Genomic DNA, 26,504 nt, shown 5'->3' with positions numbered 1-26,504 from the left:
AAAGAAAGATGGATGTAGTTCAACGCTAGCTCGGGTAAAAGAGTTGCAAAGAGGTGATGATCAGGTCAACGGAGGTCATGCAGGGTGCAAAACCTGCAACTCTGGGGTAATTTTCAAATAAAAACAAACCACCATTATTGCTGCAGGGTCTCCACTTAGCTTACACACAAACACACACACTCTCACACTGCATGGGGACTCTTGATTAAAACAGAGATTGCAAGCACTCCCTTAGAAAGTTCCACCTTCTAAAAGCAAATATGCAGCTTTAAGATGGAAGTTGTTTTAATAAGGATGAAGTTGAATTTGAGCAGCAGTGTCTGAATGCCTCATTGTGGTGCTGCTCTGAATGCAGCATCAGTTCTCTCTTCATCCATCAGACCAACACCTCTGCAAAGCATTTCTGCACCAATTATGAACTAGTCTCTAAAGTCACTGGACATTAATGTAACTGGACACCCACGTGCTGCTTTGTGAGAAACCGGCAGAGATTTTTATGGTTCATGCACATCTTTTTATCTGTGCTTAAAGAGATTAAGACATATGTATTATTTAGTGTACATTTACCAACCTGCCTTTATGTATGCTTTTGTATGAGGATCAAGCATCTGCATGGGGGTTTTTAGGAGTTTTTGCATTGACCACCAGATTTAATATTGTGCGTCTGTGTGAGTGTAGATTTACTAAAAGTATAATAAAAAACAGACAACATAAGGAAGCAATTTGGCTTTGTTAAAGTAAGGAAGACAGGCCTTCAGTGCTGTGACCCAACAAATGTTTCCATTCCCTTTAAGCCACTCGCGGCGCTTGAAGCGGACTACTGGGGACGTTGTCTCTGCCACGCTCAATAGACCACAGACAGCTCTCTGCGGGGTTGGGTGTGAGTTCAACTCCTACGGCTGCAACCCCCACCATACCCCAAAAAAGAAAATATTTAGAAACTTTTTGTGTTATATATTTACTTCCACTGCAATGTACTAATGTTGAAAAGCATTTGAATTGAAACTGATAAAGCCAAAATACATCAAATTCACTGCTTCTTTTGATGAAAGTAGTGACTTGTAATATTTTTTATCAAAAAGAAAAGCAATAAAATGTAAACATAGATTTTTAAAGCAAAGGTTTGCCTTTCAAGTCTGAGGTCGCCACAGGTGGAAGTAATCTGAATCAGATTAAAACCACCTTCAGTACTATAATTTCAGTTGAACGTCAGTCTAGCGTGCTCTTATTCTATTGAAAGAGAAGGATTAAACGCTTTATTTTGGTGCACAATATCCAATGTTGGTTTCCAAGTTGATACATTTCTTTTTTACCAGTTATTGGTAATGCTTAAGTGTTTAAGTATTTGTGAATTTTAGTTCTTCGTGGTGTTCATGAGTATTATGAACACCACCACTTAAACACTTAAAACTGCCTATTTCAGGAGAACAAATACTAAATAGAGCCTAAAATGCTTTAATATGCAGAGTAGAAACTGACTTGGTAATTAGGGTGAAGGTGATGGATTGGCTGCTTTGCAAATGCCACATAGCATTCAGCTTAAAAATATTTTAAATACGCTGCATGAAGAAAATTTGCAAATAACAGATTTCGCACAAATAATTTAGTAATGTTTCCCAGAAAGACCCGCAAAAGGTTGAACCACGAATAGACTGGTTCAGCTATCTATTCATAGTCTTATAATTTATTACCCATTTAAAGTTAGTATAGTCATGTTTAATTATAAAATAGTCCATGGGTTATCGATTCTTTAGTTTGCTTCTTCAAAAAAATAAGATAAGAATTCATGAAGAATTTGTAGATCTGTCAGACTCTAGGTGGTGATTTTTTTATTCCAAAAAAAAAAAAAAAAGCAAACGCAGCTGCAGCCCTAATATCAAAATTTGGGAGCAATTGATTTGCAACATTGTTCAGGCACCTATGGTTGAATTAAAATCCAGAAACAAGCAGCTTTGTTGCATCCAGTTATGACAAATCCAGCCTTTTTTTTTTATTTGATTTTTTTAATGGAATCTATTCATCATAAGGTCTTGGGTTACTGTGGCAAATGTGGTGATTGTGAAATATGACGTGTGTCTTTTTGTTCTCTCAGTTATGTCTGGGAACAAAACTGGAAGAATTGGTTTAGTGAGTATCTTACACCTTTGACCTAAATTATCTAAATATTTTCTATTCATTATGTTTATGTCATAAAAAGCTGCACCACAGCCTTATCTGTCAACTGTTTCTCACTCTATTCTTATAGCTGTAATAATATGCCAAGTTGTTACCTGCCTAACAGAAAAGTAAAGAAATTTGTCTAAGAATTCAAAGCAACTTTTATTTCTTGAGACCAAAACATGAAAAAACAAATAGAAACCTGAAATTCATTTAAACCCTGAATGCCACTGAAAAACATAGCCTTGAAATATAATTTCTATCTCTTAGTTTTCTTCTACTTGTCATTCTACTTGCTATCATATTTATCTGTAGTGTTTTTGGCGCCACCTCATGAATAGAATTATAATTGGTAGTGAGGATGAAATATATGCCACATGGGTGCAATGATCGCTAAAACAAGAATCCCTTTTAAAGCCTAACAAATTTACTGCAGTGTGATGCAGAAATTCCAGACAAAGTGCCAGAACGTGACATTCAAGGGCCGTGAACAAGCTTGTTTTATTTATAGACAAGGAGCAGGAGGACAGATGCTCCCACAGAAGTGTACACATGCAAAAACATTTACAGTTGCCGCTTTATGTGAACGTGCAGACACAAAAAGCAGAGTCTCAAAGGTCAGCCAGTCAGACAAAAATGTAATCAAGACAAGAAAACAGACAGAGAGCTGTGAGAGAGAGAAAAGAGCTGATAATGTCACTGAGCTCTTGTGATATTTGGCTTAATTTCGACAATCTGGACTAAGAATCTTCCCACGAACCGCTCAACCGTCTGACACTGAGAGAGACACAGAGAGCGAGGGAGTGTGAAGGCGCAAAAGAGGAGGTCACAAACATTCCAGTCGCAAAGAGTCTGCCAGACTCCTCAGACAATTAAAATGAGATGACCCTAGTGCCCCCAACCCTACAAACATCCCTCAACTCCATTAGCCCTGTCTTCTAGTGCAGCAAGGGCCTCTCTCACTCCCTGCAACACAGCCATACTCCCTAAAATATCACAACATCAGACTCTGCATTTTTTTCAAGACAAGTTTTGAAACTTGTTTGCAATAAAAAAAAGAATCATCACATATGTTCTTTATACCCACAGACGCTTTTACTGCTGAATAATTAAAACATATTTACAGTGCTTCTTATCCACTGCTGCAGTTAACTCTGACATGCTGGATTCAACATTTAAGCTTTACAGTTAATTGCAGTGGGTTAGCCACCAGTTTTCTTTTTAAAGCTGATCAAAGCAGCTTTCTGCTGTTTACCCATGTAACTCCTACAGTTTCATAAAAGCACCTTTTTTAATGCCTTTGTTATTAATAACGGTGCAACTGACAAATATTTTAGTGCACTATTGAATAATGATTCTAAAGTAATCTTGTGTACTTAAACACCGGCTAATTTCTTTATTTTTTTCTTGAGATGTTCTATTTAAATCTACAGCAATGAAGCTCTTGCCCTTTCATCTATCAGAACTGTTCACAGTCACACTCAGGCCCATGTTCAGGGTCACCATTTACAATCAGTTCAGTAATGCGTGACTTTCTTTTCATATAAAAGTCACTTTGTCACTAACTGTCACCTTGGCATGAATTTCATTTGTGAATGGGTTTCCCCTCCCTCCCTGAATCCTGTGTTTTGCTTTTATGAAACAGTCACAGATCTAGTGCCACACTTTTCTACAGAGAGCCTCCTCCATGGACAACAACATTAGAATTTCCATCCAGGAATTATAGTAGTTATTTAGAGAGCAACGGTACAAATGTCCAGATAAAAGTTCCTCAAAAAGTATTTATGTCTCTTACAGATACAAAAACCAGATAGTTGAAGTTGAATATTTAAGAGAGATATAAACATTTCTGTCTGAGAGCAATTTTCTGTATAATACACAACAACAAACTTCTGTCCAATCAGAAAACACTTTGCATAGAGTTCTGCTGAAATAATTTGACCACGACCTGGTGTCAACTTCGGAAGGCAGATGCATTTCTGGGAACGAAATGACACAATTTCCATCACGCGTCTGTCAAAGAGAGACGATTTCAGTGCTTTGCATGAAGTATGTGAGGGCCTTTATTTTCACCATGCACTTCAGTTTTCAACACATGTGCAAAAAGAGAGCAACTTTGCATGACTACAATAATTAACCCATTGATAATCAAAAATTTTTTAGCCTCTGTTCTTTAAAAATGTTTCTCTGGCAAAAAGAAATGGACACATTAAGGAGTTACTGACACTTGCAAAGACAGTCAGAAAACGATCAAAAATGAGGAAAAGATCTACATTACATTTTATTTTTATTTTTTATTTTTCTCTTACTCTCTCGCCTCCACCAGCTGACTCCTGCCCTCCTGTCTTGGCCTGTTAAATGCTCAGCAGGGTCCCTTACCTCCCCACCAGCAACCCCCTCTGGAGACGTCAAACCATCCATTATTTGCTCCTCCCTAACCTTCTCTCCTGCTGCTTAACTCCATCTTTCCAGGCGGGAGGTTTTTTTCCTTTGCATGTGTGATGGACGTCACTCCAGCCACAAACCTGTCATCTAGCAAACCTGTTGAAATTCAACATTTCAGCCCTGAACAGATGGCAGAGCTGCTGCATACTCCAAAAAGCACAGTTACGACTGTGTCCGTTTTTAATAAAGATACCAAAACGGCACTCAGTCGGTCTGTGTGACTCCTTTCTGCACGACTCCAGACTGCAAACTACTCTGCAGGCTCCACAAGAAGGCTGAGGATTCTTGTTACATAAAACATTGAAGAGAAAGCCGAGGAGAAACATGCTAGAGAAGAAGCAGCAGAGCATCTGCTTTCATCCTCAGTCTGGCAGGGGAGAATTTAGGCCAGTCTGCCTGAAAGAGATCACCAGCTGCAGCTAAGTTTAAATCGGGCAGCAACAGTTTAGCCAATTCTTTTAGAGGGCTTAAAACGATCTTCTCTAATTGCATCAATTATCAAAAAAACTGCATTAAATTTTCTTCAAGTTGTTTACCAAGTTGAATTAGCACATCAGATGTTAACTCCCTAGATGTTCTACAAACCCAATAAAACTCTTACATTTCAATTTCCATTTTCCAATTAATATAAAAGAGTGGCAAACGCATGCTGACAAATGCAACTTGGACTCAGAAAGGCTTTCAGGGAGGCACTGGAGGAGACATGATGATAGGAATGATGAATTGAGTGACTTAAAATAGATCTTGGGGGAGGCTCTCTCGCTCCATCGGAGTCCACATCTTAAATCACTGAACATTGGCCGAGTGTTTTCCGTGGCATCTTACCAGAGGGACAGAAACAGGCATGAAGTTAAAAATGTTCACGATGCAGGAGGAAGATAAATAAAGAGTGATTGTGTAAAACTGACTCCCCTTTGCTGCCCTAACAAAGAAGAAAAGATTACAGAAAGATCCATGACCTAACATTCTGCAATTCCTTTGTATGAGGAGGGCATGTTGTTAGTGTAATGTGTAGAGTAACTGAATAATTGAATGATGCAGTTTACTTTTGTTTTAGACCCTCACGTATTGAGAAACGAATACCTGCTGGAGGTGCGGACCTTGTGGAAGTTTTAAATTTTACCCCATCGCTAAAGTTTGTAATTCCGACGCTATGAAGCGTATTGCCTGCATTGTAAACAACCATCCTCCACTGCAAAGAAAGAAGTGCCGAGCCAAACGAGAAATGTTGTTAATGTTTATTCAATACTTGGGAGTGTGGCCAACTAATCGGCCACTCTAATTGGTCTTGGCCATGCTTCTAAAGATGTTGTGGCCTTGTTTTACAGCTCTTGCCATTTCCAGTATGCTTCATGAAGCAGGTGGACTACATATGTCATGGCCAAATGTTAGCGATTGTGTAGGTCCACACCTTCAGCAAGCATTCGTTTCTCAATAGTCAAAGGTCGACACCTTCTGAAGCAAAGCCTAGAGCAGGGGTGGGCAACTCCAGGCCTCGAGGGTCGGTCTCCTGCAACTTTTAGATGTATTTTTACTTCAACACACCTGAGTCAAATAATGAGGTCATTAGCAGGACTCTGGAGAACTTGACTGCACTTAGGAGGTGATTCAGCTATTGGATTCAAGTGTGTTGGACCAGAGAGACATCTAAGAGTTGCAGGACACTGGCCCTCGAGGACCAGGATTGCCCACACCTGGCCTAGAGCAAAATTCTAATTTTTTCCAGGCTAATTCAAGACATAAAAATAAGAAAATTAAAACCTTGTCCTTCAACGAAAATGTTTGATTAACATAAGGAAGAGAACGGAAATTTGTTTTGTCTCCCAAACATTTATTTGTTTGGGAGACAGTGAATATAGTAAGCAGATTCTATAGACCTCCAACTCACATAAGGTTCTTTTGGTGAAGTTCTAGCATTAACAATCATTTTATCATTTTAACTGTCCCCCCTTTTAGTAGTGCATATGTGTAAAAATAGCTCTATATATAAATACCTGTAGTAGGTTTAGGGGCTGTGGCGTTTTATTACTTAGAGCCAGTAGGCCGATTAAACTCCTGTTAACTAAGCTTCTGGTTGAGGTTTAGGGGATCGAATTTCAACTGCAGTTGATGATTTTAAAACAGAATCACGCATGAACCAACCCGTGCCCACACACCACTGGTGTTGTTTATTCATCCTGTCTATTCTGGATGTCACATCACCATGACAGCAGCCACAGTCACAAGTCCTGCCTCGCTGAATGATCTACACTTCTGTTGATTTGGGTGTTCTGTGCCAGCAGGGGTTCAGAGGTCGCGAAGCTGTCGTCATCGACAGGGAGGTTTTGGTGATGAAACCTAACACCGGCTCTCCTCTGCCCTATTAGCTCTCATTGTAAGTTTTTACCACCCCAGCTGTGTTTATTAAAACCTTACTGAGCAAGGAAAGGTATTTATCAGCTCCCTGATTCACAACTGTAAAGACCCGTGACGGCAAGTATATAAAAGACAGAGAAGTTTGTCGGTGGTTAAAAAAAAAAAAAAAAAAGAAACACCGACAGCTATGTGACACTGTCTACTTTAATAGCCTCCTTGCATTTGTGGAAACAAATAACTGTGTTCACACAATCATTTCCAATCCATGCATTTCCATGTATTCCTGATAATAAAAACCTACTAAATTCAATGAATAAAAAAGCTTAAAATTATAAATCTTTGATTTCATCACCTCAATATTGCTCAAACAATGAATAAAAACCCAACCTTTAACTTAAGAACCTTAATTTAGTGGGAGAATTACTTGTACATTAACACATATTTTTCATATTAAATCTTGTATCACCCTGTTTGCTAATGCCTAACACATCAACTGGATAGCCTTTAGTTTTATACTGTAATATTGCTCAAGGTTAGAGCATACGGAATGACAGATCTTTGGCCATTCTTCTTAGCACAGTGTCTCTGAGTCATCCATAGTCCTTGATCCTGTATTATGACTGTTATTCACTTGGGATGTTTTTTCCTCCCTTGCCGAATCAATGTACTTAAATGAAGGGTTGGATTTCAGAGTGGGATTATGCTACTAGAAACCAGGACATTTAAGGTGTTTTGCATTATCTTCAATAGAGGTGTCTCTAATTGTTCAAATTAAATCATTAAATGGCTAATTTTAGACTAAATCCTACTATAATGGATTGTACAGGAACAGACTTAGAAAAAATGTGATAAATAATTAGACTGAATAAGATATGAATTAAACTAATTTGTGGTACACGATGCTTGGTTGGACCTTTGTTTCAAACAAATTCCACATAACTTAAATTTAATTGAATTTAATTGGATAATGGTCTTCGATAGAAATATGTCAAAACTTTGCATTTATTTTATTGATAAATGTTATGTCTTTATGTACAACCAAATTTGTACATAAGGTATAAATTTGGTTGTGAAAGACATACCAGTAAATTCCCTTTAACTAAAAACTTTTGTGTTTTGTATAATGAGCAATACGTTTTTACAGCGATCATTGAATCTTTAGAAGATAATAGTGTAGGAATTAAATGCATATAGAATTTATTAAATTAAAAATAAACATGCACAAAAAGTCAAGTACTTATGGCAGATTAAGTACTGCAGATGGGAGATCAAGTTATTACAGCAACCATTAAAAAAAGAGCTAAATTACTGGTGTTTTGTTTGTTGTTTTGTTATTTTTTGGATATAATAAGGCAAATGTTGCACCTTTACTTGTGTAATCAGGGGTCACAGAATAAAGGACGTATAAATAAATATTGGTGTATGATACACATGAGAAAAAACTGTTATCAAACAGACACTGAAATGCAAGTGATGCTAAGAAGGTCTGGAAGTCCGTAAGAAATAAATCAAGTAAGGATATAAGTTAAAGATGCAAGTTAAAAATAAATCAATGGAAGAAAACATTTTTCTGTGCTCCAGAGAAACAAATCCAGAGATTCAGATTTGTTTAGCTTTTAGATTCTGGAAACTAAACTCTTTTCACAGTCCTTCTTTCTTTTGTTCTCATCCATCTAGACCTGGAAAGTGATGAAAGCAAATTTCATCCTTTCCAGATTTTTCTAGACTATGTAGGAACACTGAAGCAAAGTGGCAAAGAAAAGTTTCAGAAACATGAGAAAGTGAGGCCTGGTGAGAAAAAAGAAGCCTAAATCATAAAGCTGTACTAGTTACTCCAAACTTTCTTCTATGTGCACAAAATGTCTTTTAGCTGCCAAAAAATGAGACATCTGTAGAATTAGGGTATCAACACAGCTGTACCATCCATGTATGGCCTACTACTGAATCTGTATGTGCTCATTTAGAGCATTATGCGAGTAATGCCTGTGGTTTTCCTTTCTCTTTGGCAGACTCAGAATCAAGAATCTGTCCTGTATCACAGAGCCGTTGAACCAAATTATGCTTTAAATGTAGTCATCAAACTGAGAAATTCCAATCCCTCTTACGGAAAATGAGATCAGGGGGATTTAAATTATTTTATTTGATGATTTTATACTAAAGCATTGAGCTCCTGACATCTATTTCATATTACAATAACTATAAAGGGCTCCATTGAGAGTGACTGGGCAGCCCGAGGTCTGTCTGCCTGGCTGCGACGGATACCCGATACCCCGCTGAGACGATGCCCAGCCAGCCGCACGCCTTCAGACGTCGTTAGAGCAGACACATAGCACGCCCCTCCTGCCACCCGCAATTCATCCACAGCCAATTAGGAGCAATTTCCCTGTCCTGGGTGGGGTGACGAGAGGGAGAAAAAAGCGAGGAAAAGCAGTTGTCAGCCCAAAAGCAGAGGCAGATGGTTCTGTTTACTGATGGGTAGTTGTTTGGCTCTGCCATAGTGACACAAAGCTGGTAGTTTCTGGATGGGAACCATGGGGGGCATTAGTGACAAACGTGACCTCTGGTGGTCTGGTGGTTGGGTTGAGCTTTCAACTAGGGAGATAGTTTAGTAAAGTATAACGTACAACACTTGCACAATCTCTCCTCTGCATCGGTTCCCCCTCTGTACCTCCAGCTTCTGTTTGGCTTCCTGGAAATAAAAAAAAAAAAAAAAAAAACTTTCCGAAACAGGAGGTGCCTGATCCACCAGAGCTGGAATGTCGCGGTTCCCACAGGAAACCTGGTGCATCTCAACCCAGGGCGTCCTGGACAGGCAAGTACTCACACAAATCTCTCAACAGAAGGCTGCAGCTATGAAATGCCAGCTAGAAGAACATATCCAGATGAAAAAATGTTCTCAATGGGATCCAAGAACCAATGTTTTCCTAGCACAATAAGAACATTTATGCTTTTAGTCAAACCTGCAGTTCAAACTAGACTAAACATTTTTCATAACAGTCTCAATCTCACATGCATGATTCACTAAAATAAGCCCAAGTACGCCCATTTTGTTCTCCATCAGTTCTTGCATACTGATATTATGGTCAGTTTGGTTTACTGAATACATTTTAAAACTACAACTAGCCAAAAATACAGTTCCTTGAAGGCGTTTAAAAGTTACTAGCTGACAAATCCTGTTTTGTTAACAAAACTGTTTTACTTTAATAAATTCCTTTTGGAAGATGTAGCTTTGAAGTTTAAGAACATACCATTTTGCAACTTTTTTTAGTTTGTATAGACCAAAGAGTCATTATGTGTACTACTACACCCACACCAGCAATGCATATTTTAAATATGCCGTCCTCTTTTTGTCCGTTTAAACCTTCTTGTCTTCTGACCTGACTTCCCATAATAATGCAATGACTGAAGCTTCACTTCCCAACAAACCCTTCACACCATAGCATTATAGTACAAACCAGATCTGACACATCTGACCCCACACTGTTTAGCTGAAGCAGCGCTCCATAACCCTTTCACCCTAACTCACATCTTAGAAACCTCACCCTTCCTCCACCGCCACATTCACGACCATCACCTGCCAATAACAACACAGTTCACTGCAAGAGGTTTGCTGTTAGACATGGCAACCCATTGAGTCTTTCATCTCAATAGCCATGCACACATGTTACGACCTTGACCTATCACACACTTCAACACACATGCAGGAATGCATGCTTCCATACACACACACATGCACAAGGGGAATAACACACTTTCAAAAACACTCAGCTGTCTGCTCCTGGACGATGTGACCCCACTGTTCGTTTCATCTCCATAAGCCTCTCTCTGCTTGCTGCTGGCACCATTACCTTAACACAAACACAGTATTTCTGTCATCGTCCCCAGGACGCAGTGTTCTCCTAATATCGCCCTTTCTTCTGAAGCCATCAGGGGATGGCGATGTGGGCCTGAAGGGATCTGGGACATGGGTGAGTTGTGGGAAACCAGAGTACAGTCTGTGGCCTCACAGCATGCAGCCCTTTCTTTCTCCTTCTCTATCTCAAAATCTCTTTTGGCAGAGAATCATAGAAGGTTTCACGCTGATCACATATTATGGCCTTAAATGATCTGGGAAAACATGCCCCGTTAGTACTATGTGCACATCTGAACGCTGTTCAGCTTTGAAGACGGTTGTGTGGATTTCTGAGTTGTGTGTTTGTGTGTTTTACCTCCACATAGTCCTTGGCGTGGCCCCAGTCCCTCTTGGAGTCCAGGTTCCCGAGGCTGAAGCTCTCCAGCTGGCCCAGGTGAATCTTTGCCACAGAACGGCTGATCTTCCGTGTCACAAAATTTGCGCCTGAAAAAAATTAGAGTTCAGAATTTAAAACGGTTCAATTCATTCTAACATTCACCAACAGATGAGTGAAAAACAAGAAGCAAATACAATGCTGTGAAAAAGCATTTGTCTCCTTACAGTTTTTGTCTATTTTTGCTTCCGTAATTCTCCTGACTTGTTCAAGATCATCTGATAAATTTTATCATCAGACAAATATAACCAAAGTACAAAATGCAGTTTTGAAATTGTCATGTCATTTACTTATTTATCCAAACTGCCCTGTTTGAGACAGTAATGGCAATCTTTTCAAATCTTAAATATCTATAATTAGCACATTTGTTTGGAAAGCTGAGTTCAATATCTAGCCAAACACATGCCTAATTATTGCATGAGCTGAAAATAAAAATCAAAACACATCATGCACGGGTCTCATGCATTTCAAGAACAGATAAAAAACCAAATCCTTGACAACTGTTGGGCTCAAAGAGGCTAAAAAGCCATTTCAATTCCACCCATGGAGAAAGTTCTAACAATGGTGAACCTTAATAGAAAATTACTCCAAGGCCATCATCAACTTATCCAGGAGATCAAAATGAACCAAGAAGAATATCTAAAGTCTCCAATTCAACATAGTGGTGGTAGTATTGATGTCTGAAGCTGCTTTGGTTCTTTAAGTGCTGGACAACTTGTAATAATTCATAGAAGAATAAGAATATCCGATTGTTAGTTTGTGACCACTAGCTGAAAAGCACAAGGGTTATGCAGTGGGACAATGATCCAATGCACACCAGACTGTCCATTTCTGATTGACGCAGCCATTTCAAAAGTATCAATGACAACTATTGCAAACACTTGATGGTAGTTGTTTTCCAAACCTATTTATTAGGTTTGGGGTCAACTACTTTTTCACACCAGGCCTGGTAACTTTAGAAAAATTTCTTTGAAAATTCCATGTTTTATTTATTCATGCTGTATTTATCAAATATTACAATTGGATATTCAGAAACATTTAACCGTGACAGTAAAACAAAAGCAGAATGAATCTGTATTAGGCAAATGTTTCACAGCACTGTAGGGGAACTCAAGGCCTCATTTTTGGAGATAAAAATTCCAGTGACACATACTAATATTGTGCATATTTCTCCGACACCACACACACTCTGACACGTACAGACTTCCAAACCTCCAATAGTTTTCCAACCCTCTTTAGCCAAAGCAAAAAATTCAAAATGTAACTCTGAGTCAAATCAATTCGTTACCAACTCACATTACAGCCACAAGACCTTTTTTAGAATCCTTCCCTCTCATTTTCTTCTCTAATTTACCATTTTGGTGTCAAATCTGGGCTTGATGCCAACACAAATTTCAGGCCATCTGTCTGTAAACATAAAAAAAAAAAAAAAAAAAAGGAACAGGGACATTCCACATGGGGAAAAAAGGAAAAATTGACCGATCCAGACCACCATGGTGTTGCCCATGTAGCATCCAGTCAAAAACCACCACAATGACATCTGCCAGATCACCAGCATCATGCTCTTCATCGGAGCCAGCACACGTGGCGATTTTATCTGCAGCAGGACAAACAAGCTTCTAATGAGAGCGTGTGCGGCTAGAATGGTTAGACGTGCCTTTGGGTATTTTGTTGGGATGGTGTGGGTTGGTGTCATGTTCTACTCGTGCTGTGGATGGTCTGTGACTATATGGTGAAGCCTCTCCAACTCAAATAAAGCATTATATTGATGGAAATCAGCACTAAATATTAGGTTGTCATGTCAAATAACGTCACAATCAGAGTTGAAGTAGCTAAATAAAGTTTGAGGAGTTGAACTCATCTGTACTGCCTGTTCAAAAGGCCAAACTGGAAGACATCAGAGTATAATTTCAAAGGAACTCTGCGAGTTTGCATCAAAGTATATGCTATTTTTAGTTTATGCAACATAAATCTCCCACAACCTCATGCTAACCTCTCTGAGACCCCCTTAGAGCTGCTACATCCAAGCTGAATGCTGCCTTTAAGCCCTGAGTCCATTCAGGCTTTAACAGCTCAGTTCTGGCTCCACACTGTATCACTGTTCCCCTGACATGGAGCAGAGCCTCCATTTAGACACAGGAAAATCCTGTGTACCCAATCATGCGAATGCACTAAATTTGTAGTAATTATTTCATAGGAAAGCGACAGCCCTAGGGCAGGCTGAGCAGAAACAGATCAGGAGAAGGGTAGACATGCTTGTTTAAGAAAGTACAGCTTGTTGTGTGTTGGTGGTGGATCACATGTCCCCTGTGTCAACGCTTCTTTGTTGCAATATTGGAATGATGTATAATGAACTTAAAAAAAAAAATTAAAAAAAAGATTCCTGATCTTAAAATCAATATTTTTGGCATGAATTCAGAAATAGTACATGTCCACAGAGCGTACATAAATTGTCAATGGAAAGCCCCTTCCATGTCAGACCTTTCCTGTCTTTGCATGATCGTGTGTAATCCTGCCTTAGGGCCTTTTTCTAACCTGGCAGTTCATTTGTTCTGGCAGATACCAGCGCTCCCACTAACTGTAGTCAGACGCTAAGCAACAATTATTCATCTGCCGCTGACACAGACGGGGATGTCAGTTTTTCTCTCATCCATATCAGCTAGACAGGCTCTTATTTCATCATAGAGAGTGGGACATTCATCACACACCTACACACACAATAGGTAATAAAGAGACACTGTCAGGTTACATTATGTGAGGTGTATGATCCGGAGATTTGGTCTTTGACCTGTTAGAGTGTTTAAAAGTCGACACTACTTTGATTATTAACTGCCTGCCTTTCAAGATTTACTGTTTCAGCTTCAACTGACTATGAAAAGGCATTATAGCAGAAACAAAGTAGCATTAGTTGGGAACTGAGCTCAATAGTGCTAACTTATCAGTAAGGAAAATGCAGTGATCTGAAAAGTATTTTAACATTTTATTAAAAAAAGAAGTCTTCAAAGATTGTTTACATATGCTCAGTATAGATAATATTGATATCAAGAACATAATTTAGCAAGGTTGGCATTCCCTAGAAATGCTGCTTTATACTTTATACACTTAGGAGTAGTGTTTGAATACTAAAGAGACTAGCTTCAGTATTCAAACACTACTCCTAAGTGTATAAAGTATATAAAGATCAATAGAGATCTTAAAAGCAATTCTCATTTTTTTTTAAAAGTCATCATACTTTAGAACCAGTGGTGAAGACACAAGAGAGGATGCTGCTGAAACAGAGATAAAAGTACTTGAAAGTGGTTGGTTTTGAGTTCATAGTACAAGGCTCTACAGTATCTTCCCTTCATTCACCTTTATTATAGGTACTTTCAAACATAAGTGCTTGAAGTTATTTTGGAAGTGTTTTTTTTGTAATCAGCAAAAAATGTCTAGTTTGCTGTTGATCACATCCAAAATATAATATTCTGTCAAATCAAACAATTTAAATACATTTGCAAGGTTACATTTCTCACCATTATCCTTCAAACACTTCTGCAAAGCAAACACTCAATGATTTATAATTTTAAATTATGTAGAATCTTTATCAAATGAAAAGAACCTGAATAAATCTTGGGTTAGGGATCTAGACCATGATGATTTTAGTCATGTTTCCATCCAAATATTATGCAGATTTTAAGAGAATGCTTGGAATGTTGAAAAAAAAAAGCAAATTAGGCATGTTCCACTTCTGATCTGGAGGAAATCAAGCAGGCTATGCAGAGGATGATTTTGTCAGATTGGGATCAATAAAGTATTTTGTTGCTGGAGGTAGGGACTGCATAATTTCCCAGTGTACAAAAATGCATTCATTGATGTCTATTTACTTGTTGTCTTTACACAATTGTAATAAAATGTTGATAGATTTAAAAATGATCAATTTATGATTACAATGTCATAAATTGTAATCAATTGGTTTAAAACTGTCCTTTAGTTTCTTTAATCTAACCTAATTCAGAATGAAAGTTATGATGATGTTCATTTAAAGTGGTATAGTACAGTCCAAGCATTAAATTTTCTTTTTTGTTTTTGGTTAGCGTAATGAAAAAATGTAATCAAAAGCTCATTAGGGGCAGCCCTTTGTCTAGTACATACTACGATCTTGTGGGCCAAGTCAATGTAACTAGAGCCCAGTTTGGCGACTACAGCAAATTGGAAAGCTGAGGTTTGATTTGATCCAAGAGAAACTTGAGTTTGAAGGTTAAACACAGGTTGTCAAAACTCTGCAAAGCCTGTTTGGCTCTTAAAAGGGTGTCAGAGGTACATGGTGGTGCACAGTACACCAATCAGAAATAAAGTCCATTATTTCCCCCAGAGCACACCTGTAGTATCCTTGTAAAGCTCACACCTCTGTTTAGAGTGGCTCTGCTCCCTGCCTTCTCTAATTGGTGCGCCATGGACCCGAGCTTGGGGCTAATGGACGGGTCTGCCCGGCCCTGGACAAAGCCTGCTCTGTTACAGACTCTGGTGTTAATGTGTTTCCTTTACTGGCAGCGGCAGCGTAGGACAGCCAGAAGGAGGTGGAGGGGGTGAGAGGAGCTGAGAGGGGAGCTGACAGGAGGTTCTGAGCCCAAAAGGGGCAGCGGTGGCCGTTTAACCTTGCCCGCAGCCTGGCGGAAAGTCTAATAAAACCGTGGGCCATGAAAACTGAGCAGACAGCAAAACCCCTGCCAGAAACTGACACTCACTTTCTCTCTCCCACTCTCATTTAACTTGTTCCCCCTCCATTCCGTTGCGTTCGTTGGCCAACAGGAAAAACGTAGCAAACAGAATTCGTTGGCACAGCTGGGCTTGAGCACGGGACGAAAAGGAGGAGGAGGGTGTTGAGAAATGTATGGAGATGTCTCCTATTCCCAAGCCAGACCATGTGGGTCAAGACAGGATGGGGACAGGAGCTGTCAGCTGGGGGCATGGGTCTGGGGGAGAATAGGGAAGAAAATGTGGTTTTGAGAAGATTTTGGCTCAAGAGGCCTTAGTTACTCAAAAGAAATTCTGTTGTTTGAGATATTCTGGTAAAAAAAAAAGGAAAAAAAGTGACTTATAAAGCCTTAAACTGTGTAAAGGCTCAGCCCCCAACACACCCAGACATTTACATGTCTGACTCACACACATTTATATTACTGTCCGTCAGTATATTTATGCACATTTACTGAGACTAAACCACAATGTGATTTATTCCAATCTTTCCTCTGTAACATTTATTCTGAAGACATATTGTGCGGTTGTGGCATGGCCGAGTGGTGCATTAGGCCTGGAAAAACTGAAAGGCTATAAGCTGTAAAGCTACACAAACGCAATACTTTATTAATTAAAAATAACTATCAAGATGATCTTTAATGGAATATTTGGACAGGTAGAACATCTACTTCTTTTGTGTGCCTAGTTTCAGCTTCTAGAACAATTTATTGAGTAGCTATTAAAAAAAAGCCTGCAGGTTGTTTATATTTTGGTTAAAAAAAACAAACAAACAAAAAAAAAAACACTAAAGAGTTGATCCAAGTATTTTCCAGATATTTGAGTCACTTCTGTTACAAGCTTGTCTCAACTGGTCTTATTTCGAACATACAAAGTGAATAATAGACAAGACATAATTTCATTTTCATAGTGTTGCCATAGAGATCTTTCAGCTACCTCAACACTGCATCTACACACTTGTTTTGGCATTCAGCCAAAACTCCAAATCCCATAATCTTGTTTTGTCTTTGAATAATGGCCCTGGGGAGTGAATGGGTACATTGTGGAATTGTAAACTTTAATTTCTATTTCCGCTCCCTCTTAGGTTTTAGGTCAATTTGTTAGCACCAAAATTAATCCTAGCTCATCTAGTGAATATCCTATTTTTCTTTATCTGCACTGAGTTATTGAATAAAATACCTAACAAGCAGGAGGATTGAGTAATATTGCAGCAAGAATATTTTCCAAATAGGGCGATTTGGCTCTACTTCAACCTAACCAAAGCCTTGTCAATGCCTGCCATTGCTGTCATTGATTCACTTTCTGAGTGATATCTGCAGCTTCAGAAAAGAGAGAACATTTGTGCTACATCCAAGACAGATCATGGGTTCTTCTCAGCCAACATAGTGTCTATTCACACCTGAAACACAGGTGCTCTCATTTAAAGGCTGACACAACTGACAGGAAAGACGCGTCGAGAAAGAAAGTTGATGCAAGGTTATCTGGAAGCATAATAGTACAAGAAAAAGACAAATAGATGTTTCTGTGTTCATGAACTTAAAAAATAAACGACTCAGTACTCATTATCGCTTCCCTTTATCAGAAAATAATAAAATGTCCTCCCTAATTATTGACATTTGTGGTTAGAAAAATACAACCTTTCATTTAGTACAGATCTACATGAAGAGCATATATTAAGCAGTCTAAAACAAAGCAAACTGTGATCAGCAAAATTGGGGTCCTGACTGTCGTTTGTGGTTACGAGCCGAACAACAGTTCAGATTACCCACCCTTTTTGGAGTCCTTAGAGGGGGTACTGGAGAGTGCTCCTCTTGGGGACTCCCTTGTTCTGCTGGGGGACTTCAACGCTCACGTGGGCAATGACAGTGAGACCTGGAGGGGCGTGGTTGGGAGGAACGGCCCCCCTGATCTGAACTCGAGCGGTGTTCTGTTGTTGGACTTCTGTGCTCGTCACGGATTGTCCATAACGAACGCCATGTTCAAGCATAAGGGTGTCCACACGTGCACTTGGCACCAGAACACCCTAGGCCGCAGTTCGATGATCGACTTTGTCATCGTTTCATCGGATCTGCGGCCGTATGTCTTGGACACTCGGGTGAAGAGAGGTGCGGAGCTGTCCACTGATCACTACCTGGTGGTGAGTTGCCTCCGGTGGTGGGGGAGGATGCCGGTCAGACCTGGCAGGCCCAAACGTGTTGTGAGGGTCTGCTGGGAACGTCTGGCAGAATCCCTTGTGAGACGGAGCTTAAACTCCCATCTCCGGGAAACTTCGAACACGTTCCGGGGGATGAAGGGGACATTGAGTCTGAGTAGACCATGTTCCGTGCCTCCATTGTCGAGGCGGCTTATCAGAGCTGTGGCTGCAAGGTTGTCGGTGCCTGTCACGGCGGCCACCCTCGAACCTGTTGGTGGACACCTTTGGTGAGGGATGCCGTCAGGCTGAAGAAGGAGTCCTATCAAGCCTTTTTGGCCTGTGGGACTCCGGAAGCAGCTGATGGGTGCCGGCGGGCGAAGCGGCATGCGGCTGGGGTGGTTGCTGAGGCAAAAGCTCGGGCGTGGGAGGAGTTTGGAAAGACCATGGAGAAGGACTCCATGGTCAGAAGGACTCTTCTGAATACCACCAACAGCTGTCATTGGAGTGAAAATGGCTGGTCATGGAATCGTTAAATTGGATCATCAGGAAAAACATTTGGTCAGATCAACACAAAACAAATCTAACTAATTTGGCTACATTTTTGTTTCAAAAATAAATAATCTGCAGCTCATGGTGACATCACTGCAAAATTTTAAGATAAATCGATTTCTTCCAATTCACTGACAAATAAAACAATATTTCTTGTTATCCACTGTTCTGAAAAAATTCTTACCAATGCTGAAGGTTTTGTTACTGCCACAATTAGTTTTTAACATTACAGTAAGGGAGTGCACAAATAATCAAATAAAACTTAAATTATTTAGTCTTGTTAGTAATTTAAGAGATTGTTTCTGCTTGATAGAAAGCTAATATTTTTTGCACAAACCAGCACCTTCTTTTACTTGACAGTTTGTTTTGTAAGCATACAGTAACTATGTCAAATTGTGAAAGAGAGTATATTATAATAATTAGTTGACTTTTCTTATCATTTTCATTCCACTCTCATCTATCATACCAAATCAAATTGAATCAAAACAGTTTTCAATGACTGAATGTAGTACTTCTTTGCATTGTTAGGCTAGAGGTATTTTAAAAACAGACATTTTTTAGCAAAGAAAATGATAAAACTAACTTTTACTATGCAATATCATGGTGGTAAAGGAACAGATAAATTTGGGTGAACCTAAATTTTGTACAGGGGAACCTAAGTGAAAAATGTAGGCGCACAAGTGCAACAGTTTAAAAAGTTAATCTAGAAACTTACTTTGAAGTTCAATCGTGCTCCTTTAGAGCTATTGAGGATTTGGCAGAGGTTAAAATATACAACATATTGCTCTTAACTTGTGCAATTAAGCTGCTCTGTCATCGAGATACTTGGTCACCTTGGTGATCGTGCACAACAAACACTGATTGGAGGGGAGGAACAGGTATGAGTAAAGGTAAGAAAAAATACGATCTGTCTGAAGCTCTGTTCAGATCCGTCCCTGGCTCATGACAAAAATCTGTGCAAGGCGTAAAGACTCTGTCATCATCTTCACTTTGAGGCTTTAGAACCCTGCTCACCTGGCCATAGATCAGCTGCTGTTTAGGCTGTGCTCTTTCAGTTTTTTACCCATCAACAACAAATGAAAGTAAAGACCAAAACAAAAGGCACCACCTTGTTGAGTTCTATCTTAAAGAACACTGACAAATCCTTTTGAAATCCACAAACCGAGTCATTCCCATCTGAAAATTCCTTTGAAAATAACCTTCTAAATAAATGGAAAACATATCCTCTTACAAATCTATCATGCGATCTGACCTTTTGGGCTCAAACTCAACAAAAGCAGAAAGATGATGCCAAGGCATGTGAAGACTGAGCGGCTGTATGTATGTTTGACTTTGGCACTGTTATTCTGACTACTCTTCTCTCCTGACATAACAATATATTATTTGGTACTGCCAAGCATGAACCACAATACTCTCTGGGAAAAAGGATAGATGGTACTTATCTAAATAAACCAGTGGTAAGACTCCACTAGAGCTGCTCACTTTATGTGCACATAAAAAACACAATGTGCTGATTCTGACCAACAAACTGTTGATAAGTAGAAATTAAGTTTGGCATTTTTTTCCATGGCAAAAATTGATTTCTGGTTACATTCAGGTGATAGGTTGTGAAGAAAATGACAAAATAAATACATTTGACTGCTGACCCAACTTTCAAAGAACTGCACTGGATCATATTTCACAGTTATGTGGAGGTCATTTAGGACCGCCGCTAATGCTAATCCTTCTCATCAGAAACAAAGTGAGAAATGTTTGTTATGGCTAACAGCTAAGCTAACTGGAGAGTAGTGATCAGCGGTGTGAACTAGCTGGCAGATGCAGACTTCTGTTTGCTTTGCTTCACGCTGGATTTACACTGGCTTATTTTTTTTTTTCTTTACGACTGCACAATTCAGACTTTCTGCACATGAACAATGAAAATCGTCTGTTTGTTGGTACAGTACTCATATGTTTACAAGACTGGTAAGAGAAACCAGAAGCACATTCCTGCCGGGATTAAGTCATCTGCAGTGCTGAAAGAAATATAAATCTTTGCTGAACTTCCCATTTTTATCAGAAATTCAGAGGAGCAACCACAACAACACAAAGTTAGACTATTTCAGTTTGGAAGATACTAAATAAATCTTCAGTGGGGACTTTTTGAGAAAAATAGATCAACTGATATCCATGACAGTTTTTCTGTGTCTTTGGTAAGTTAAAGTCATAAAGCATACAGTGCCATCAGAAAGTAATCCCGGCCTTTCCCTTTTCTCCACATTTTGTTACATTACAATTCAAATAATGTTAAATATTTTATTAATAATTGTCCCAATGCTTTAATATTTAACTGAATTAGAAACCTTCTGTAGCTACTTCTTGGGTAAGTGGCTAGCATATGCAGATTCCAATTTTTATAGCTGTTCAGTTAGTTAAATTTAGGCACTGGCAGGGATACCAATAACAGTCACAGACTGCTCCTGAAGCCACTTCTTTGCTATCTTGGCAGGGTACATCAAGTTATTGTCATCATTGAGGAGTAATTATTACCCTTGCTTGAGCTTCAGGGTACTTTGGAGTGGGTGTTCTTGAAGACACACTGGTCGCTTTTTTGCTCCAGATATGATTCTTCAATTTAAATCTAAAAAATCTGTTTTGTTTTCATCAGATCAAAGAACTTTGTGTCTCATCATTAGACATTCTCTAAGGTTGCTTCTAGTAAGCTGTCATGAAAGCCTGATTGATGGAGTTTGTTAGCGATGGCTGACCATTCCACAAGAGAACACCACAGCTTTACCTAAGTGATCATTGGGTTCTTGCTGACTTGGTGATCTTGGCCACAGGCCACAATGCTTTTTAGGACGTTCAGTGCTGCAATTTGTTTTTACCCTTCCCCAGATTTATGGTGTTATACAATAATGTGCTGGATGAAAACAATCAATTCATTTGAGTTCCTTGCTTGGTTTGTGAACTGATTTATACAGCTAATTGTAAGACCTTATGTATAAAAGTGTTTTTGATTCAAACTTATGGTCAGTTGACTAATCTGACCACAAATAGACTCCAATAAAGTTGAGGAAACATTTTAAAACATAAATAGGGAGACTGATGCCATTGGACTCAAATTTGAGAGTCAATACAAAGGATTTCAATATACGTAAATCCATGATAATGGTTTAAAAAAAAATCTAATTTAATATAACATTTGTCACTGTACGGTATTTTTCCTGAGATTTTAAAAAAGAAAATCATAAATGGAAAAGATTTTCTATAAGATAGTTTTAAAATGGCTCTGTAACACAACAGAAAACATAGAAAAATTGATGGGGCGCAAATACTTTCTGGTAGTACCGTACAACTGAGACATTAAAACAAATTTGTTCTCTCGGTAAAGGTGTGGCTGTAAACTGGTAAATCCTTTGTCAAAAGTGTTAACAAGTAAATGTAGTGCAATACATGTCTGAAAAGAGATGTTTAGGGTGTGGCTGAAAGTAGGGGAGTGATGACAATTGCTCTCATGCTGGAAATCTTCACAGAGATTACCAGCATGGCAATCTCTGTTTGATTCAAATTGGTTGCCGGTTTGAATCCCCACTCAATATGTTTTAGTTCTTATGTCTGTGTCTTTGAATGCTTTCATCCGACAGACCAATGGCACCTGTGGCTTCAATTCTCTTTGAAGTACTCTGAACTAGATAAAGCGCTAAAAGTACAGGTCATTTATAATTTACTATTTCACAACTGCCTTCAATTAAAATGTCAATATTTTCTTTTAAAAATAACATAAAAGAATGCAAATGAGTCTACAGTTAATAAAGTACTTCCAGACCCTCCTGATTAATAAGCAGTAAATGCAAACAAAGCACTGCAAAAAATTGTAGAACTCTTTTAAGAATCTACATCAACTTGAAATGCACCGCTAGTGCTTACTTAGCTGTACAGATCATCAAACTTCTGCAGATGTGTTTTCACTAACCCAAAGAGTTAACTAGAGAAGACTTTTAAAGTGACATAATGTGTTTTTGACTTGACTTGTACGTTATGGAAATGCAAATCACTTTTCATACTGAACCAACTAGGAACTATAGTAGTTGTCCTAACTGGAACAAACTCTAAGTACTTGAGTCACTTTAGCATAAAATCCATAAACATTGTGCTCCAGCAATCTAAGTCCATCTATGTTACATCTGATAACTCCAAGGTCATCGGAGTAGTTTTGTAGATAACAGAACTCTGATGTATCCAAAGTCTGAGGTGTAAAGACGTCACTGTCTCCTGTGACGTTCCTGTATCATTGACCACCTAGTCAGACCCAGTCACACCCATAGCAATTCAGGGGGCATGTTGGTTAAATAGTCAATAATCAAAGCAAATATAGAGACATCCACCAGTGTCTTCTGGGACTGGAGCTCAGTGGGTAGATTAAGCTTTGACCATGAGACAACTAAAGTGCTTTAGTGGTACATACAAAAAAAATGCTCTTCACATATTCAGTCCATTTACCATTTCTGGAGTTTTGACATACTAAAGAAGACCAATATATATATATATATATATATATATATATATATATATATATATATATATATATATATATATATATATATATTAGTGCTATCATACATACTTTTGATGCTGCTCTGCTGACAAAAAAGCAACAAAAGAACAACAACATGAAAAAGAAAAGAAAATCATGCTTTTGTTTATGGTACATTTACTACACTCAAGCCAAAATTAGATGTTTGTAATATCCAGTTAGCACAAAGTATAAATATGCATATCAAAGTATATGATTTAAAAGTACAACCCTACAATCAAAGCAAAGTACAAACATGGCAGGAAGATTTTGCACCTCAAAAGGACAAACTCTTAAAGAAAGGCGTTATCTTGCGAGTAACAGAATGCAGAGCCAAGTGACTCTTCAGTGTGGCACCAACAGGGTCATGATGCACCCTGGGGGCTTGGGTAAACACTGGTCAACTGGGCCAAGATAAGGACCACAATGCACTATGGAACGCACCAGGTTCCTCCTACATGAGCAACATCAAACCTGTCTGAAAATAGAGGTGATAAGAGTGAAACCTAAACGCCTGCTGGAGACTATAAGGAGACTTATACTGACTATTAGGAAAAAAGGAGGACTAAAACAAGAGGGAGGAAGAAGAGGGAAAGGAGTATGTGTGGTAAGAATGGGCAGATAGACGATAAAGAGCTGAGCTATAAACTAAAAAGCTGATATCATGTTATCAGAGGGGAGCAAGCCTTGCCTTTAAAAGGTCATGTCTGTGTGTTTAACAAGCCCGCACATCTCTAATCCTGAAATTTCACAAGAATTCGGACTGGTTTTATATCTAAAAGAAATTCACTTGTAGATGACTTTTTACCAACATTAAAAACCTAACTTTATCTTAAGTATTGTTGATTTTGTCTTTCAAACCCTCTTCCTGTAGGGACCTCATCATCTCTACTGAACTGCCAGTAACCCACACTGGTTCCCACATCTATCTGTCTGTGCCTACCCATTAGAGTTTACCGGATGACCCCTGACCCTGGTCGGGGTCGTGGCCAGTGCCTTCATTAGGGGATAAATCATAAACACCTGAGCGGCTGACCTGGGCATAGTTTCAGGGCTCCAGTCATGTGTTATTAATTTTGAGTCACAGTGGCGTGTAAATCGGGTTAAAGCAGCGCCTGCGACCCTCAGGGCCAGCAGCACATATTAAAAATATGACCACAAACCGTTCACTATGTGTCAGAACGTGTAAGAGTGTGTGCCAAGTGGCTATAAGAAACCTAGCCTCACCTGTGGATCATTAGGACTTTATATGAGGTGTGTAATTAGATACTTTTTCACAATCTAACAATGGATTTATTTATGTTTTACTATGTACTATTACTATTGTGGCTTTAACTTTTTATTGAGGCTAAGTGTTGTCAGGGGCTTCACTGTCATTTTGTCACACATGAACATTGTAAAAGAATTATCCTTGTATTCAGTCTGCACTGTTAAGAATTTGAAGCATTTATGTTGATGTTCATCTGTTTAGGTTAAAACTTCCTATCTGGCTTCATACATGAATTTACTTCACTGGTCCTGATGGAAATTATTCAAAACATCTGTAGTACCATCTGGAACACTGAACATTCATGCTATTCAATACTCCAATATTATGTTGAAACAAGTCAAAACAGAGTAACTGTAACTGTCTAACTGACCTAACTATTTTGCCAAAAGTACTGAGTTACTTGTCTTTGGTTAAAAATCTGAACTTCAATTACATCTCTTGCTTAGTGCAAAGAATTTAGCATGGTTTTGGTCCACCCTTTGCACATAAAACAGCTTCACATTTATAAGAAGGTGTTTTTAGGGGAACTTTTGACCTTTTCCAGAAGATCAGGTGCTGATTTTGGATGAGATGGTCTTGGTCACTAGCCACTCTAAAATTATCCCAACAGAGCTCCATCAGTTTGAGGTTAGAACCTTATTTTATGCCCTGGCAAACCGTCAGTTAGAACACAAGGGACCATCCCCAAACTGTGCCAAAAAAGCATGAAATTGTCCAAAATGTCTAGGTATGCTTGTAAACATTAAGAGCACCTTTCTTGAAAAAAAGAAAAACAGACCCATACTACAATGCTTTCTAAACTGAACTTTATACTTGACACACAAAAGTTAGACAAGTGGTTATCTCTTGGCAAATGTCAAACCCAGACTCTTCCATTGTACTGCCAGAGAGGCATAAATATTAGGTCACTCCAGAAGATGTCACGAATGCTTTAGGGCCCAGTAAGGGTGAGCTTTACACGAGTGGATCTGACACTTCTCACTTGGTGATGAAAGAATTGTATGCATCTGCTCAACCATATAAACCCATTTAATGAATCTCTCTGAACACTGTTATTGAGCCAAACTGACAACCAGAAAAAGTATATAGAACCATAGCTGTTGAATCAGCAGAAAATTGGCAACCTCTATGTACCATCCGCCTCGTCATCAGCTTGCCCCCTCTGGGTTTTATTACATATGGATATGAAAGTAATTGGACTGACTCAATTCACTGTTTGGATGGTTAACCCAATAATTTTGGCAATACAGAGTATATTTTTCAGATACATTGTTTTACAGGTCAAAGTAAATAGAAGTCATGGTTTTCACTGACCTCTCCTCGGACTCTCATGGTTAAACAGGATTCCATTGACAGCAAACATGTTGTAGGCTTCACGGAAATTTACCACAATCCAGTAGGCATAAAGCTTAGCAGCTCCTGAGAGGACAAACAGAAGTGGAACAGGAGATAGTAAAGGAAAACAGGAAATGTTACAGACAAATAATATACAGTACTTACGTATATTTCAGCCTAAAAACAGCCTTAAATTTTGTTTGGAGGTCCTCCTACTGCAGGTTTGTACAGTAAAGCATGGCCATGCAATGTCAAAATCTGTTTATATATCAGACTTTCATGTCATCTTCCTTCAAGGATTCACACTTTCATGACCCTGTCATAGCAAAGGCAGGAAAGACTTTCTCAAATATGACAGGATTGTTGAGCTATTCAAATAGGGGCTCTTCCAATGCTCCATCGCTCCAAAAGTTGAAAGTTGAAAATAATATTTATCAGAAAACATGCTGATTCCCATGAAACTTAAATTCTTTGAAAACCTAGAGAAATATTTAAAGAACTCAATATTTTTGGAAGGCACAAAGGATTTTGGATTAAGCTAAAGCGTAAAAATAAAATCTATTTATCTACAGCCAGATGAACACTACTTTTTAAATGCTATTTTAAAAAGTAGTGTTTCTACAGTTTTCTCACATTATAAGTACAAACTTTAAAGTATATTATATTAATTTTGTGTGACAGGTAACGAGC

The 26,504-nt window shown here is 38.7% G+C and overlaps 1 protein-coding gene across 1 annotated transcript in view; it reads right to left on the bottom strand.

Annotated features, from left to right (window-relative positions):
* gmds (GDP-mannose 4,6-dehydratase) overlaps nucleotides 1-26,504 on the bottom strand; it is a 178,955-nt gene that overhangs the window by 99,530 nt on the left and 52,921 nt on the right. Inside the window, exons 6-7 of the mRNA XM_032572964.1 lie at nucleotides 25,794-25,898; nucleotides 11,166-11,293 (exon numbers count right to left, since the gene is read on the bottom strand). Of these exons, the coding sequence (XP_032428855.1) occupies nucleotides 11,166-11,293; nucleotides 25,794-25,898 (233 nt within the window). The remainder of the gene's footprint in view (nucleotides 1-11,165; nucleotides 11,294-25,793; nucleotides 25,899-26,504) is intronic.

The sequence above is a fragment of the Xiphophorus hellerii genome, chromosome 9 (genome assembly GCF_003331165.1).
Source record: "Xiphophorus hellerii strain 12219 chromosome 9, Xiphophorus_hellerii-4.1, whole genome shotgun sequence".
In the NCBI taxonomy this organism is placed as follows: domain Eukaryota; kingdom Metazoa; phylum Chordata; class Actinopteri; order Cyprinodontiformes; family Poeciliidae; genus Xiphophorus; species Xiphophorus hellerii.
This window is presented reverse-complemented; position numbering and strand designations above follow the sequence as displayed.